The sequence below is a fragment of the Hoplias malabaricus genome, chromosome 1 (assembly GCF_029633855.1).
Source record: "Hoplias malabaricus isolate fHopMal1 chromosome 1, fHopMal1.hap1, whole genome shotgun sequence".
NCBI classification, from domain to species: domain Eukaryota; kingdom Metazoa; phylum Chordata; class Actinopteri; order Characiformes; family Erythrinidae; genus Hoplias; species Hoplias malabaricus.
This window is the reverse complement of record NC_089800.1, coordinates 46,522,265-46,537,346: the sequence shown is the minus strand read 5'-3', so window position 1 is coordinate 46,537,346 and position 15,082 is coordinate 46,522,265. Positions and strand designations below refer to the sequence as shown.

Sequence of the window (15,082 nt, the reverse complement as noted above, 5' to 3'; positions counted from 1 at the left end):
AATCAGGTTTTTATTAGACAGCGACTATATACTACATTTTATTTTATAAAATTTTTTTCTTAGCTACGTGTAAATTGTTTATGCAGTTTTAAAGGTCCAACAAGTGAAACTTAATGTTTAGGCAGCCATATTCCAGCTTCTATGATTTTGGTTCTGTGCCTTTAAGAAATCCATCACTTTTTCATCACTGATTTTACACCGACTATTTTTTTTTCTTTTATAAAGGTAGTATCTTGTGTTTTTTTGGACAGTGATGATATATAAAAAGCCTTATATATCAGTAACTTACACTTGGCTTCCCTGTATTATGCCTTGTTTCTATTATATTTAGTTTATTTTATTAAATGAATAAAGTATATGGAATATACAGATGGAAAATCTTGAAATGTAATACATATAAAGTGAGGAAAATACTAAAACTGGAACATGGAAACGTCTCCATTCATGAGAAATGGACATGGAACTGAGACAGAATCTGAAGGATATGTGCACGTGTGTGGGTGTGGATGCATCTGTGTGTGTGTGTGTCTGTGTGTCTCACCCATGTGTCTATGATTGCTTGCCTGTTATGCAAATAAGGGTGCTGCCTCTTAAATCTCTTTCAGCAAATTAGTTGAAAGCCCACGAACACAAACAGCTGTTGCTGTTGGACTCAGACGTCTCTCTCTGCCTCTCTGTCTCTCTGTCAGTGCAGGGGCTAAAGAAGGAGGGGGTGACTCACTATATAGCACTGACTGTGTTTTTGTCCCGCAGGCTTAACCCCTTCCTACTCCCCAGATTAATTTTGCATGTCTTTGCACTCTGTTTCAAGGCGTGGCGCAGTGGGGATTTACCCTGTTTGACACCTCCTCATATTTAGAGCAGGAATTTGTCACATGGCGCTGTTAGCGCGGCCCAGGGTCTGTCTGTGTTTTTAACGACTGAGGGAGCTCTGCGTGCAGGAGACTTGACCAGGTGACCGCAGTCTTAACAAAGAGCTCTGTAGCTCTAAATATTGAGCCAGAACAGCAAATAAATGCATGTCTATTTAATAATTAAAAATAGATTTACAGAAAGTAGCACACAAATGTAGAGAGACAAACAGCTGTTCAAATCATGTGGAAACTTGTTTTCTTGTTAATGCTGTGCTGGGTGGCACAGAGTGGCTTAATCCACATTTTAATCCATGCCAAAACTGTCAACACACACACACACATCCCCTTTAAGAAGCAGGCTGAGCTGTGGCCATCTCACAGCTTTAGTGACCCATAATCTGGAAGGTTGATTACATTTTGAGCTCTGCTGTGCTGCTCTGCCCTCAGGCCCGCTGGGATTCTTACTGTAGCATTAGCTGCTCTCTATCAGGTGCTGTGCCAATAGATCAGACCAAAGCCTGTGCTTTAGTCATGCCACTGGAGCTGCTGCAGTTGTTTTTTTTTTTCCACCCACTTATTTGTGTAAAGCAGTCTTATAAATTGGAGAAACCCTTGATTATAAACAAGTGAGCACTGAGGAGATCATTCCCAGCACCTGAAACACGCTCGTCAAACATTCCCAGTAAACAAGGAACGTCCCTGGACGTTCAAAATAGGTCTAAAAGTAGTCTGTCCGTCAAGGACATATTTTAAACGTCAATGGACGTCCAAAATCTATCTTAATAAGTTAGTTAAATGGTGACCAATCGATTACGTCAGTGGACGTCCAAAATGCGTTTTATACAAGTAATTTATTTCGGGACCAATTAATAACATCAATGGACGTCCAAAATACGTCTAACAGTCGTCTTTTCAATGTCTGTTTGGACGTCTTTTCAACTTTCATTTTCAACCTAAAGAGAACGTTGATTAGACGGCAGTCATTACGTTATTTCAACGTTAAATCAACGGCTAAAGGTTTACTGGGTTTCTTCTCAAATGAAGGCTATATCTTCCAGGGGTGTTACTGGGGCTATACAGAGTGTAGAGGAGCACACATGTACCTCTCTGCTTGCCATACTTGTCGTAGTTTACACGATTTAACAGTAAAATGGCCATTACTCTGCTATGGATGTGAAATAAATAACTAATTAATACACAAGAAATGTTTATTCACTGCATTTATTTTGTTGATGTGCACATTCTTGACCAAATAAAAGACAGCAACTGTATGAATCCTGTCAGTTTTGCACCATTTGCCAAAATACAAGCTTGTGTCTCTCCTAATTTAATATGGCATTCTATGAGTCTGGAATTGAACGATTCATAAATGTCAATGTTAAAAAGTGCAAAGGAGGGAATATCAGAAAAGTATAATTTAGTGCAGAGTTATGAATTTTCGGTTGGTTACGCAGCTATAAGTGGCTATAATCAAAATGTATCTTTATTAGTTATCAATACTTTGGTGCATGCATACTGTTGTGTGGCCGATTTTCCTTGAAATATTTACAAATGTCCATAATTCTATGTAAAGAAGCTCCGACTGAAAGCGTTGTATGTAGTGCCTGTATTCACTTTGCACACTGTGTCCTGTCGTTCTGCTCAGCCATCCAGGATAAAATGGACTTTTTAACTGCGGTGATTTTTGTGGGGCACAGCAACATTTCACACTTTGCTGTAGTAGGAGCTTCTACTCTTCCGGTAAGACTTTAGACTGTTAGTGGAGCATTAGTGAGGCCAAACTGTTCACTTTTGTGTCACAAAAGACGCTCCAATTCATGTGTTCACATGTTCTCTACAATATGTACTCAATTAAAATAATAACAATAAAATTATTTATCACTATTATTATCATTCAACCCAAACTACAAACTGCACATGCTTTGTATGAATAGTTGGAGTCTGTTATCTGTATTCAAACAGAAACGGCCTTCACTTTTATGAACCAAGTTACAGGAAGAATACCAGACTGCTCATTACAGCCTCCACAATAACCCCCTCAGTCCAGCGCTGTAACAGCGGTCAGTATGTTTTTGGTTTTGTTTTTCTCGGAGAGGTGTTTGTTCTCTGCAGGACTGCTGAAGACTTCACACATTCTGGGTGTATTTAATACTGAGTGTTTCCTGCCCTTGCCCCGGCCTCCCGCCTCCTCCTCCTCTTCCTGCTCCATGCCACTGCAGCTGAACCCTGCGTGGGATATTTATATCCTCTGTTATGAGCCCAGGGCCGAGGCTCTTCTTGTGTGAGACGTTAGCTGCAGCTCTTTAGTGGTCAGTCCACATGGCTGCTCCCCCCGCTGTGGCCGCCGTGCTTGTCACCCTCTTCTGTCTCCTCTCTCGCTGCTGGGGTGCCACCTCAGGCGCCGCAGAGAAACCCACACAATGGCTTTCTCTGTGTGGGAAAAGAGACAGAGATTGGACATGTGATGATAGTGAAGCCTCTGGTGCCTGAGCTCCTTCATATTGATGTCATTTTTCAGCACACCACTTTGGATTCCTTGTTGGTACAAGCTAAGCAGTGCTATAAAATGAAGAAATGGAAAGTCCAGAGCAGTGTCACTATACGATGGTACACTGTTACACTGCTTGGGGTGTTTTGAAACTCCGTGTACATTTTTGAACAATTTGACAATTACATTTGAGAGAATGATGTTTTTACATAGTTAGATAAACAAATGTTCTTTATTTCATTAGTTTCATGCTAATTATTATACATTTATAAATATATATATATGGCTCATAGTGAGGGGACAATACCCTCAGCTGAGCAAGTGGTTCATCTGCTGGTCGTGGCTCAATTATTTATTTTAAATTCAGTTAAGCGGGGTAAATTCGAGCTTTCCAATACAGTACAGGCATTAGCTCCTCAAAACACACCGGACCCTTACCCACTACTTGGCGCCTTATGTTACAGTGGCTCTGACTGAACTGAAGGTCCACACAAGCAGAAACTGTAGAACACAACACTTGCTTGTTTGCGCTTATTATTGAATCCCCCTCCCCACCCATCCCAGACTTTTTTTTTTTTTTTCTTGCAGTGCATAAGCCTCCACACGATGGCAGCTTACCTCACCCAGCAGTTACTTTCCCACAGCCAAATTTGCTCTCTTGCCCTAGTTTGGAAATCCGCACGCTCGTTTATAAGCTCAGGACGATACCCTGTTTTACATGTCTGCTTCTTTTTTTCATTATTGGAGCGTGAGAAGAAACTATTGTTATTTGTTTTAGAGGAGAAGCATGTTCTAAATGTGCAATCTTACACACCAGCAGTATGATGTCTGTGTCTACTGTACTGCTATACCTTTGCACCTGCACCTCCCACACTGTGCCTCACGATGGAATGATGGAATGATTTGCATTGCTTGAAAAAGGCTGGCCACCTCAACATTAAACGCACACCTGTTTTTTCTTTTTCTTTCTTTTTGTGTTGTTCTTTTTCTGCAGGTATTTCCTAAAGGAGACCCTTCCCGCTGCCTTTTTGTCTTTTTTTGATCTCCTTTTTCAAGCATGAATATCCGCTCCATCATTCTCCCCTCCATCCTCCTGCCCTCCCTTCATTTCCTTTATTGATTTGCCATCGTTGTGTGTGAAAGTGGAGAGGAGTGGACAGGAGAGGAGAGGAGGGCCTTGCTAGAGCACAAAGGAGGACACCCACGCCCCAGACCTGCCAGGTTAGAGGCTTTAGAGCCAGAGTGGTCCTGAAGAGCGACTAGTGACAGACATTTACACTGTTCACTAAGGATCAGAATATTTTGACTGGGGTTTAATGCCCCTAGGTGAAGAGTCCTTGGGCAAGACTTTTGCCTAGAACTGTACATCACTCTGGATAAGAGCTTCTTCCAAACATTATAAATGTAAATGTTACTTTTATTGTCCTAACGGCCTACAACAGGAACCTCTTACAGCAGCAAAAAGATGAAAGTGAAAGAGATCCATCTGCTACACCGTGTTTTGTGTACAGTGGACAGACAGGTCACACCTCATCTGTCTGTGCCATGTCTACAAATGCATTCGTTCATTATAGAAAGTTTAAACTAGAGGTTTAAAATTATTCAGCAGATCTGATGACTACATTCACATGTTGAAAGTGATTTTTGTTAATGTAGGGATGGACGATAGTTCAATACCAATAAATATCGCAATATAAAATGTTTCAATAACTGATATGATTGTTATACACATTTTCAATATTTCAATATACATTATTTACAGCATCTCACTGTCTGACGGTCATTACAGGGCGCTGCCGTCAGTTCATTGCAATATTAGTATTGTCAAAGCCAAAATGTTGTTGTTTGATGTCATGTTTCGGTCCGTTCTTGGCAGATTTTCAGTGTTTTTTTTTTCTTTATTGTTCATGTCGATATCAAAATAATATCTTATCGACCAAAATCAATAAATATATTGTGATATAAATTTTGGTCATATCGTCCAGCCCTATGTTAATGTTTTTTGAAGTTTGTATAAACTTGTAACTTTTGTTAAGAAACACATGTACAGGGGGTCCTCGACTTACGACGCTGATCCGTTCCTACGTCGCGTCGTAAACCGATTTTCGGTGTAAGTCGGAACATTCGTACATACTGTACGTAAATAACATACTGTAAGCACTTATCCTATCCTAACACAGTAATTATCAAAAAGCACCTCTGTCCCGAGCCACGTAACTGTGTATTCTTCCGCCGCGCACACCAAACACGAAGTTCGCGTTACGACATTTACAACGCAAAACAACTTAAGTCAAAACAAGTCTTTATACAGTAAATGGGAGATGTGTCGTAACCACGAAACACCGTAACTCTGGACTGACGTAACCCGAGGGCCTCCTGTATTTGTGGGCATAGAATGGATGGATCTATTGCCCTCAGGGCCTCAAGCACCAAAATGATGGACAGTGGGTGGCAGTGCACAAGAAGGACAGAGATATTTAGATTGTCCTTATTTAGTCAGCCCTAGCTTTCCTTTTACTTACCCAAGAAGAATGTTTCAGTATGTGTCAGTATCTCAGTGAGTCAGTATGTGTCCTAATATATTCAGTTCTGCTCACTATTTTTTTCTGAATATAAAAGTGAGTAATTTGCCTCATACTGTAAATATTTAAGTCTAAGTTAATGTAGAAACTAACTACTTTGTCTGTGTTTTGTGCTGTCACAGTGTTAGTAATCTGTACGGTTGCTCTTATTGTTGGTGTATATCTGAAAGATTCTAATAAAACATTTGAGAACCCCCCCCCAAAAAAAAGGAAAAAAAAGAAAAGAAAAAGTTTGCTTTTGTTGGCTGTGTGGCTCAGCTGTGTGGTTTGTTGGTACATTTGGCTTATGTGAGTTGTTGTGAAACACCAGTTCATCTAAGCATGACACTAAAGCAGTGTGTGGGGGGTTTTGGGGGTTTGATAACCTGCTTGTACTGTTCCCTATGGCTCCACATGTTCACCAGTGTGTGTGATTTGCACAACAAGGGGCAAAGGGTTGTGCTTGTGTATGCTACATTATTGATGCATGAAGCCCTGCAACATTTAAACTTCATAATCATCAGCAGGACTTTGGCTCCACTCGCGTTACAGACCATAGTTCTTATGCGTTTTCACTCTAATGCATCTGTGCATGTTTCTGCTGCCTTTAGTGACACACCAGAGCAAAATAGACATGCTGACAGTGTACTGTTTCATTCTTAGGCTTATATTTAAACAGTGTTGAAGCTACCTCACTTTTTTAATCAAATGAGGTGTGTAAAGGTGATATAGATGGATAATGTTGCATACAGTTTTATTAATGTAATGGTTATATTATTAAATGCAATTTCCTCACAGTAATTTATTCCTTATTAAAATAAAACTAAGATTTGGTATTTTTGCTCTTAGCCTCCCCTTCTCCTAAAGTTACATAGTGCAATTTCAGCAGTGTTGAGCCTATTATAAATCAAAGAAACATCACACTGACTTTGAAGCTGTAATGGTATGGTACAAATACGACCTACTGTTTCTTTAAGGCTACCTCACAGAGCAGGTTATTACACAAAACAATTACAAATGCATCTGATGAAAGAGACAATATTGATTTTATAATTTTGGGATATATTTTTGAATAAAATTTTTAATACATTTAAATAATTTTTACAATTTTTTTTTATTTTTGGGGAGTACCTTTGGTGTAGTAGTTACACTTTATCGGTGGTAATACATTTTGCAAAACGATTTAAGGGGAGGATGTTGTAAACATAGTTTTAAATGTTCAGATAATAATGGGGTAATAATATAAACAACAAAAACAGCTAAACAAAAACTACAAATTGTGGAAAAGAACAAGGAGCAAAGTGCCTAAAGAAAAGAATGAAAGGATGGGTGCAGAATAAAATAAATAAACAAAAAAATAAATATTTTCCCCCATTGAGAAAAGACTGGGAAAAGAGATTTAATACTGGTTTTAATAATGTGTTTTCACGACTGGTATTACATACGAAATCTCATGTTTAAAAAAAGAAATGTAGGTTCATTCATGGTGTAAATAAAATGATTATATTTGTAATATAACCCCATCATCTCCCCTGCTGTCAGGTATCACAACAGTGCAGTATTTCAAATCAAATATATACATCAATGCCATAGTGGCACATTGGCTGTCACATTGTGACAGTGGTACAGTTACTCTGGGTCAACAACATCGAGTGTGAACCTTGTTCCCTGACTGGGACATGAGCAGGAAAAACAGAAATGAACAGCATGTGATGTGGAGAGTGCTGACAAAGTGGAGCTCCTCTAGGAGTTGCGGACTCGGCTATGCATCTGGTCGGTCCAGCACGCCTCCCTCTGGAGGTGTCCCGCCGCTTGCCGGTGACCGGCTTCACAGCCCACGCTGCCATTTGTTTAGATAAGCTCTTTTGATATCACATTTTATTCTTTTTGGCCACACATGATGGCATAGGCCAATTTTCTAAACTGTGCATACACACTACTGTACTTTGTAATCAACTCCAACAATTATACCATCGAAAATATGCACTCATTGCTCTCGGTGTGTATTTTGGACCACACTGCAGAGCCAAAAACAATACCAGTCAAAACAAAGAGGGGGTTACGCGGACTCACAATAATTTGCGCTGTCTGTGAAGAGGTTTCAGCCGCGCTTTGAAGTGTCCGGTCCCTAAATTACAGTGCTGCCATAATGAAGTATTACCGAGCAATTACACAGCAGTATACTCCACACAGCCGCAGAGCAGCGAAAGTGCAGCATGGGAGCAGAGGGCAGGCGTTTTCGTGTGTGTATCTGAGACTGTGTTTTCAGGGCTGTGCCACGCCACTTGGCTTTGCACTGAATGTCATTCACCTGAGGTGGCCAGGCCTAATGAATTATGAAGTGGTGGCAGTCTCATCAATACTGCAGCAGCACAAACATGCAGACCATTGGCACCAGGCGACGCGTTAGCGGACGATGCATTTTTAATTAACAGTGGGCTTTGTTTCTCAGTTTGACAGCGCCCTGAAACATGGCAGAAAGTGACAGAGGAGCAGCTGACAGTTATTTCTGGAGCGAAGGTAGCACAAGGACTTCAAAAGTTTCACAGGCCTAGGCGCCACTTATGCTTCCTCTTTATTCTTTTTGGCTCAATCCCCTGGACAGCAAGCTCCTCATCTCAAGAAAAACAAGAGAAGAAACAGAGCGAGCTGACTGAAGTGATGAGAAGTAGACCGCAGGTTTGAAAAGGGCTCGTTTTTTGTTTTCCCCTTACGACGTACAGCAGGCTTGTTGTGAGATTAAGTATTACTATTATTCAGGAAGCCATGGAAACCCTGCTTAACTCATCATGGGCAGTTGACTCTGTGTTGAAAGGTGGAGCTGACTCCTCCCAGTTGATTAAAACCATACCGTGACACGAGATGAGCCCCACAGCCAGTGACTCATAGACATGCGTCCAACAGCAGAAACACTGACCACTGCAAGACGTTTAATCAAGTATCTCCTTAATGCCAGCTACAGAGTGTGTTGAAGCATTTCAAGAGCTTTCAGGCCCTCCTTGTAATTCCAGCTTGGCACCGTTTCACAGTGGAATTCCCACATGCAATTTAAAACGATGTTTCAGCTGTTGTAAGTGGACAAACACCCTGTGATGTGATATTTTCTCCGCTGTATCATTAGATGGTAGTTAACCAAGATGATTCTTGACCATTTCGAGAAACGGCAGTGTGAAGAATTGTTATTTCACAGCCGTTGTTCTTGGGAGTCAGCTCCTCCTGGCTGCGTACGTTGCCAGCGTACAAGACCCAGAACCGGTCTCGGGTCACAACCGGCATTTACGGACACCAGCGAGCACTTCTCTGGCTGGGTGCTTCTGGCCTAGCGTGCTAGCAGCATGAGGGTCAGCCCCTGAGCGCGGCCGGCTGAAATGAGATCCATGCCCTGTTCAGGGACAGGAGCAGGGTCAGCAGCTGGTGCAGGATATGGCAATCATTTATAAAAATATGCTTTCTCAAGCCCACAAAAACAAAAGCCCCAAACCCAACAGCTGGGAAGGGTTGGGAGTAGCCCCAAGGCTGGCAAGTTCCCCTTCCAGATGGAGAGGTTAGTCCAGGGCTAGCCAGGCTGCTCCACTTAAACTTCCGATTCCCATTAGGTGCAGAGAAGATTGCAGGGGAAGTGAAGAGGAAGAAAAGCAACTAGCATGACTGCTCTGTTTTTTCGCCCCGCTTAATCAAATAAAGCAGGAAGCTTCAGAGACGGAAGAATTGTGTTTATTGATATTTGTACGCACTCTGTTGTTTGTTTATAGAAATCTTCTCTCCTGCTCATTGGGAAATATTAGTCTTTTTCTTAATACTTTGTTGCCAGTCTAAGAGTGCAAGCCTGTTTCTGGGAGAATTGCATTGGGCCATTTTATTTTCTTTTTTTCCGCTCATTAATGTTCCATTCGTTTAATTGGTGCCACTGGGAGATTTAGACAGACTGCACTCCTACTGCAATCAAATTGCTAGCCTGGGTCAATTTATAGTAATAGTAGGCGTTGGATAAAATAGCTGTATGGAGCAAGCCTTAAATAAGAATTGATGACCCTCTTCCCCTCGTGTGTTGATCTCACACTCCGCTCGGCGTATACGTACCGGGGTCCTGATGCGGGTATTGTGTTACCGTAGGCTCAGTTTGGCTCTCTTAAAAGTGTGCAGTCGCATTTTCAAGGAGCCTGACGAGAGGGCCCTGGATTTGCCCTTAACAAGAGCAACACACACATGAAAGACCTGAGAATAAATTCACAGCACAGCACATAATGCATATCTTGTGTGAACCTGTGCCAAAAGCCAGTCACATCTCATACAGAGGGGTTTGACACGGGGCCTGCACAACCTGGCAATTTTATTTAATTTTTTTTCAGAGGACATGGGATACTCATTCAGAAGCTACTAAAGTTTGCTGTAAGAAGATCGGCCGTTGATGTATTAAGCTCTGCGTATTCAAAGAGGCCGTAAGCGGTGCTTTAAATCCATTGCTTGCTCTCAGGGCTAAAACAGCAGAAGAAAGCATTTCTGAACTCTCTTTCACTGCTATAAAGCAAAATGAAAAACTCTATTAAAGCAATCCATAAAAATATCAGCCAGGAGAAGCAAAAGCCTCCTCAGTATATAATATTTTTTATTTTTGTTGTACGACAGTGAACCATTGGCATAGTCCTGGCGCTGTAGAAGCTGTGGTCAAGTTTAAGGGCCATGTTTGAGTTCTCAGGATGTTTGAATTTGGTTTTTCTAGGAGAATGTAAATGATAGAATGAAGCTCAGGGCACCAAATGATTCCAGTTATGCAGGAAGCTTATCTCAAATCTATTTAATATTACTCTCATAGTTATGCCTCAGGTTCGCCTCGCACAAGGACAAACAAATACAACTGTCTAATTGAATACGGGCAGCGCACATTCATGTATATTCATAAACATGTGTTAACCGATATGATACAGTGAGTCTTTGTGTGTAATGGTGGTGCACTGCTTGTTCTGGTACAATGACATGCCTTTTCACAGCACTGAGACTTCTGAAGTAGTGGGACCTGCTTGGCTGAATGCTCGTTTTGTCAGGGAGCTGTAAGAAAACCCCCCCTTCTCACCCCACCCAAGTGTGACAGCGTGGTGTGTGTGTGACAGGATGGCTGTGCTTTCGGGGTATGTTTGCCTTCTGATATGTGTTGCCCCCCCCCCCATATGCTCGGGTGTTGTTAGCTGCACTGGTCCTTAGTGGCCACCCTCAGCCCCAGTGGGCCCTCTGCACACTACCACGGCGCAGGGGTCGTGACCTTGGGTCTGTCAGGGTCAGGACGGCGGCCGGCTGGGGGCAGGCATTACAGACCCATTACTGCAGGAAATTGAAAACACTGACCCCAGCTCAGACTGCAGCCGCCTGCGCGCCGACGCCATTTGTAGGCCCTAATTGAGCTGTAATTAAGATGAACCTAGAGGAAGATGGAGCAAGCGCCTGAGGCAGGAGGAAGGTCAGGGAGAGCGAGAGGAAACCAATCAGCACATCTCACACGCAATGAAACAATCTCAGTGTTAAACTGTGGAAATGTGTGGGCAGGGGTGTTTTTCTGTATTTTCTTTTTTGGTTTGTTTTTCTTCCTGCAGCCACATACTTCCAGATGGATATTTTTGTCTTTTTGCTCATATTTATTTATTTATTTATTTATTTATTGTGTGTATAGGATAACCATTTTTATTTGCATATACCCACGTGAAGTCAAATGTCCTGTATTGCCATTTTTATTGACACCTACATCTGTAATTCTACTCCTATTTACTGGAGTAACCAGGAATGAAACCTCAGATTTTAACACACATAAACAAAATATTACACAGGACTGCAGAGTATATACACCACTCTGGCCCACCAGTTCATATCAATGTTATATGGAGAGTGTTAATGTGACTGATTTTTTTTTTTCAAACAGAGAGCACAGAGATTTTATCATTGTAATGCAGTTAGTTAGAAATTGTAACTTTTCAAAACACACTAATAGAGTTAAGCTGAATGTACTAGATTTGGTTGTGTACATTGTTTGCACACAAAGTACTGTAAATATTAGGGCCGGACAATTAATCGAAATCAACATAATTTTGTCTGTATCGATTATTTTAATTATTGTTAATTTTATTCTATTATGTCCCCAATGTTTGTTCATGTACTTTCTCTTTAAAAGCACGCTACCAAGCTGTAGTCACGTGATTCTACCCTTATCTGCCACAGGGAAGCAACTGAAACCCCGAGGCCGACCGATCGGATTGAGAAACAAAGAGGAACAAGCTCCCAGCAACATTAGAAAAAATATCTCAGCTTTAATATTGGGGCATATTTGCAGTACAACCCTCGTTACTAAACTATGACGGTCAAAAATACTAAAACAAAATAATCGTTTATTAATCGTAACTGTGGTAAAATGTACAATTAATCGTGATATTGATTTGCGCTCATATCGTCCAGCACTAGTGTATATTAAAGTTCCTTTCAATTAATGCCCCCCGTCAGTCGTCTGTTAAAGCCCTAAAACTCATTCTGTTCAACAAAATTACATAATTAGGAATATAAATAAAGAACTGTAATGCTTTAAGAGGCTCAAGTTAATGTGCAGATCTGTGAATGTGTAGTTAGTCCTCCTGCTATCTCCACTTACCCCTCCGCCACTCTCCTTCTGCTCTAAAGCCCTGCCCTGCCATTTGAAGGTCTTAGTTCATTAGGTCTGTGACATAAGAACCCCTGGTTGCCCGAATCTGTCTTGGAAACGTGACCTTACCTTGACTGCTTTTATAGAAAGCATCACATAGACATGGCAACAAGGTAAACAGCTTGATTTTCACTGGAGGGAGTCTTTAATACTGAAAGTGTGCACACCAAAGCATATATGATAGGAATCATGTGGAAATGATGTAAGCATCTGAATGAAGTAAGGTCCTTGAAGGGTCCTCATTGTAACTCAGTATGGCACTTTTAAGTATCAGTTCTAAGGCCAGCGTCAGACATGTCTTACACCAGGGGAAAGCAGGTATTTTTGAGATTTGCAGTGTAGTTAACAATGTTTCCATCACCTCATATTACACTGGACTTGTCTGCAAGACCACGGCATAGGGACTCGTTTTCACATTTTCAACAACAGGGCCGCACCTAAATGATGAAAGACACAAGCCAGAAGGAACTGAGATGAAGAGGGCTGTGCTTTGTCACGCTGCTTCTAATTCTTTTCACTTTAATTCCGTGTAATGTCTGTGGATTCAACCCCTCTAACCATTCCTCAGCTTCATCCTTCTTTGCCGCTGAATCACTGATAAAATCATGCATTTGTTTGAATTCGAGTGGAGTCATGGGGTTAGAGCAGTTCAGTGATGTCCTCTGTGTGTGTGTGTGTGTGTGTGTGTGTGTGTGTGTGTACAGCCACTGGCCTCCACGGCAGTGGGACACCCTGTAAACAGACACCTATCGGCAGCTGGGCACTTGGCAGCGGAGTAGGCCTGCATGTGGAGAAGGACACTGACCCCCACCGACTCCCTGTCTCCACCCTTGCAGTCTCACACACACACACACATTCACACACAAACAAACACAGCGCTCTGTGTTCCCGCTTTCCCCTCAGCTCGACCGTGACTCGTCCTGACTCCTGCGGTGACGGACAGCGCGATGTTTACCAGCTCTCCGGAAACCTCAGGAAGAGCGCCTCTTCCCACTTCCAATTTTTTTATTTTTTTTATTTTTAAATCAACACTTACTTCAGTTTATTTGTGCCCAGCAACAAGCCAGCAGGATTTATTGCACACTAATCTAAAGAGAGCGTCTCCATTTCCGAAAATAAAGTGCTTCAAATGCCTGGAAGAATGTAAACGGAATGCGGGAGAAATTATACAAATAGAGATAGCAGCAATCTCTTAGTCAAAATGTTTTCTCTGAAGTGCAGTGGGGAGTCTCTCGAGGCTTGCCAGGAAAACACTCAAAACTTTATCTTCCTTCCTCTAAGCCCTTGTCCGAGACCTTCTGCTGGAGTGGCCGCTCTTAACACGCATTTTAATCACCGCTGCTATCGAACGCGTCCAGTTTGATCCTGTAGCATCTTTATGTACTTGGAGGGACAACAGCGTTTACTGCACAGTGCTGTGTTTACCCGTGTATGTATCAGTGTGGGTCGCAGCAGCTGTGCATGAGCACATAAATCAGTGCTTTTCTCTGTCTCTAATTATTGATGGAGGGGACTTTTAATGCCTTGCATGTGGTCCCCCCCTCCTCCTCTCACCGTGTCCCCTGCACAGATCATCACTCCGAAACAAGCAGAGCTTTATCATCACTGCCAACACGTCTCTAATGAAGGCCTCTGCCACATTCACCAAAAGCCACCAGAGGCTCGCAAATTACAGCTTGCAGCTCGCACAGCCTTATGCCACTCACCCCCTGACTTTTCTCCATGGCTAAAATTAGGCTCCGGCCTCAGAGCGGTCCGTGATTACTGTGTCATTCCTTCACTTTCATACGGTTTCCCTGAGCGTTTTGTGTTTTTAAGCATACGTATTATGAAAAACACATTTCCCTGAGTTCAAAATTGTTAAAAGTTTCACTCCTCAGTTCATACAGCCCATAATTAGAAATGAAGCTGCCTGTTCTGAGTTCACTATCCTGTGATGTCACAGTGCGATCCCACATTACGATAGCCCCATCCTTTCACGAGGAAGTTTTAAAGAGTATTTTAGCCTGGATTAGGTTTTTAAAGTCCAACACATGACAAACAGAACCAGGGAGGTTTACATACTCCCCTCAAAGCCACAGAAATAAAATACAATTGTTTTTGATTTTTTTTCTCTCTTTTATACTTTTGGTTGATTTGTGTTTTATAAATTTGGATTATTATTATTTTTTTAACCTGTTTGCTGTAGTTTTGAGTGCGATATATTATTGTATATAGCCTTTCATCCCACTCTGAAATACTACTGCATTCTACACTGATGAACCACAACATTATGACCAACTCCTTGTTTCTACATTCACTGTCCAGTCTGTCAACTCCACGGACTATACAAGAGTACTTGGTACTTCTAAAATTATGTGGTCCATCATTTTTGGCCCCCTTTTAACCTGTTCTTCAACGATCAGACACAGCAGTGCTGCTGGAGTTTTTAAATGCTCTGTCCACTCTATTAGATTCACCTACCTTCATGAGTCAGACACAGTACCTCAGTACCTTGCTG

The 15,082-nt window shown here is 41.8% G+C and overlaps 1 protein-coding gene across 8 annotated transcripts in view; it reads left to right on the top strand.

The window, feature by feature from the left end:
- The window catches only part of bcas3 (BCAS3 microtubule associated cell migration factor), a 253,815-nt gene that overhangs the window by 137,969 nt on the left and 100,764 nt on the right, over positions 1-15,082 (top strand). The window contains exon 23 of one of the 8 annotated variants that reach the window (XM_066664530.1): positions 4,337-6,079. The exons of the other annotated variants lie outside the window; for them this stretch is intronic. Coding sequence (XP_066520627.1) covers positions 4,337-4,347 — 11 coding nt within the window. The 3' untranslated portion in view covers positions 4,348-6,079. Of the gene's footprint in view, positions 1-4,336; positions 6,080-15,082 lie in introns of those variants that run through there. 8 annotated transcript variants of the gene reach the window in all.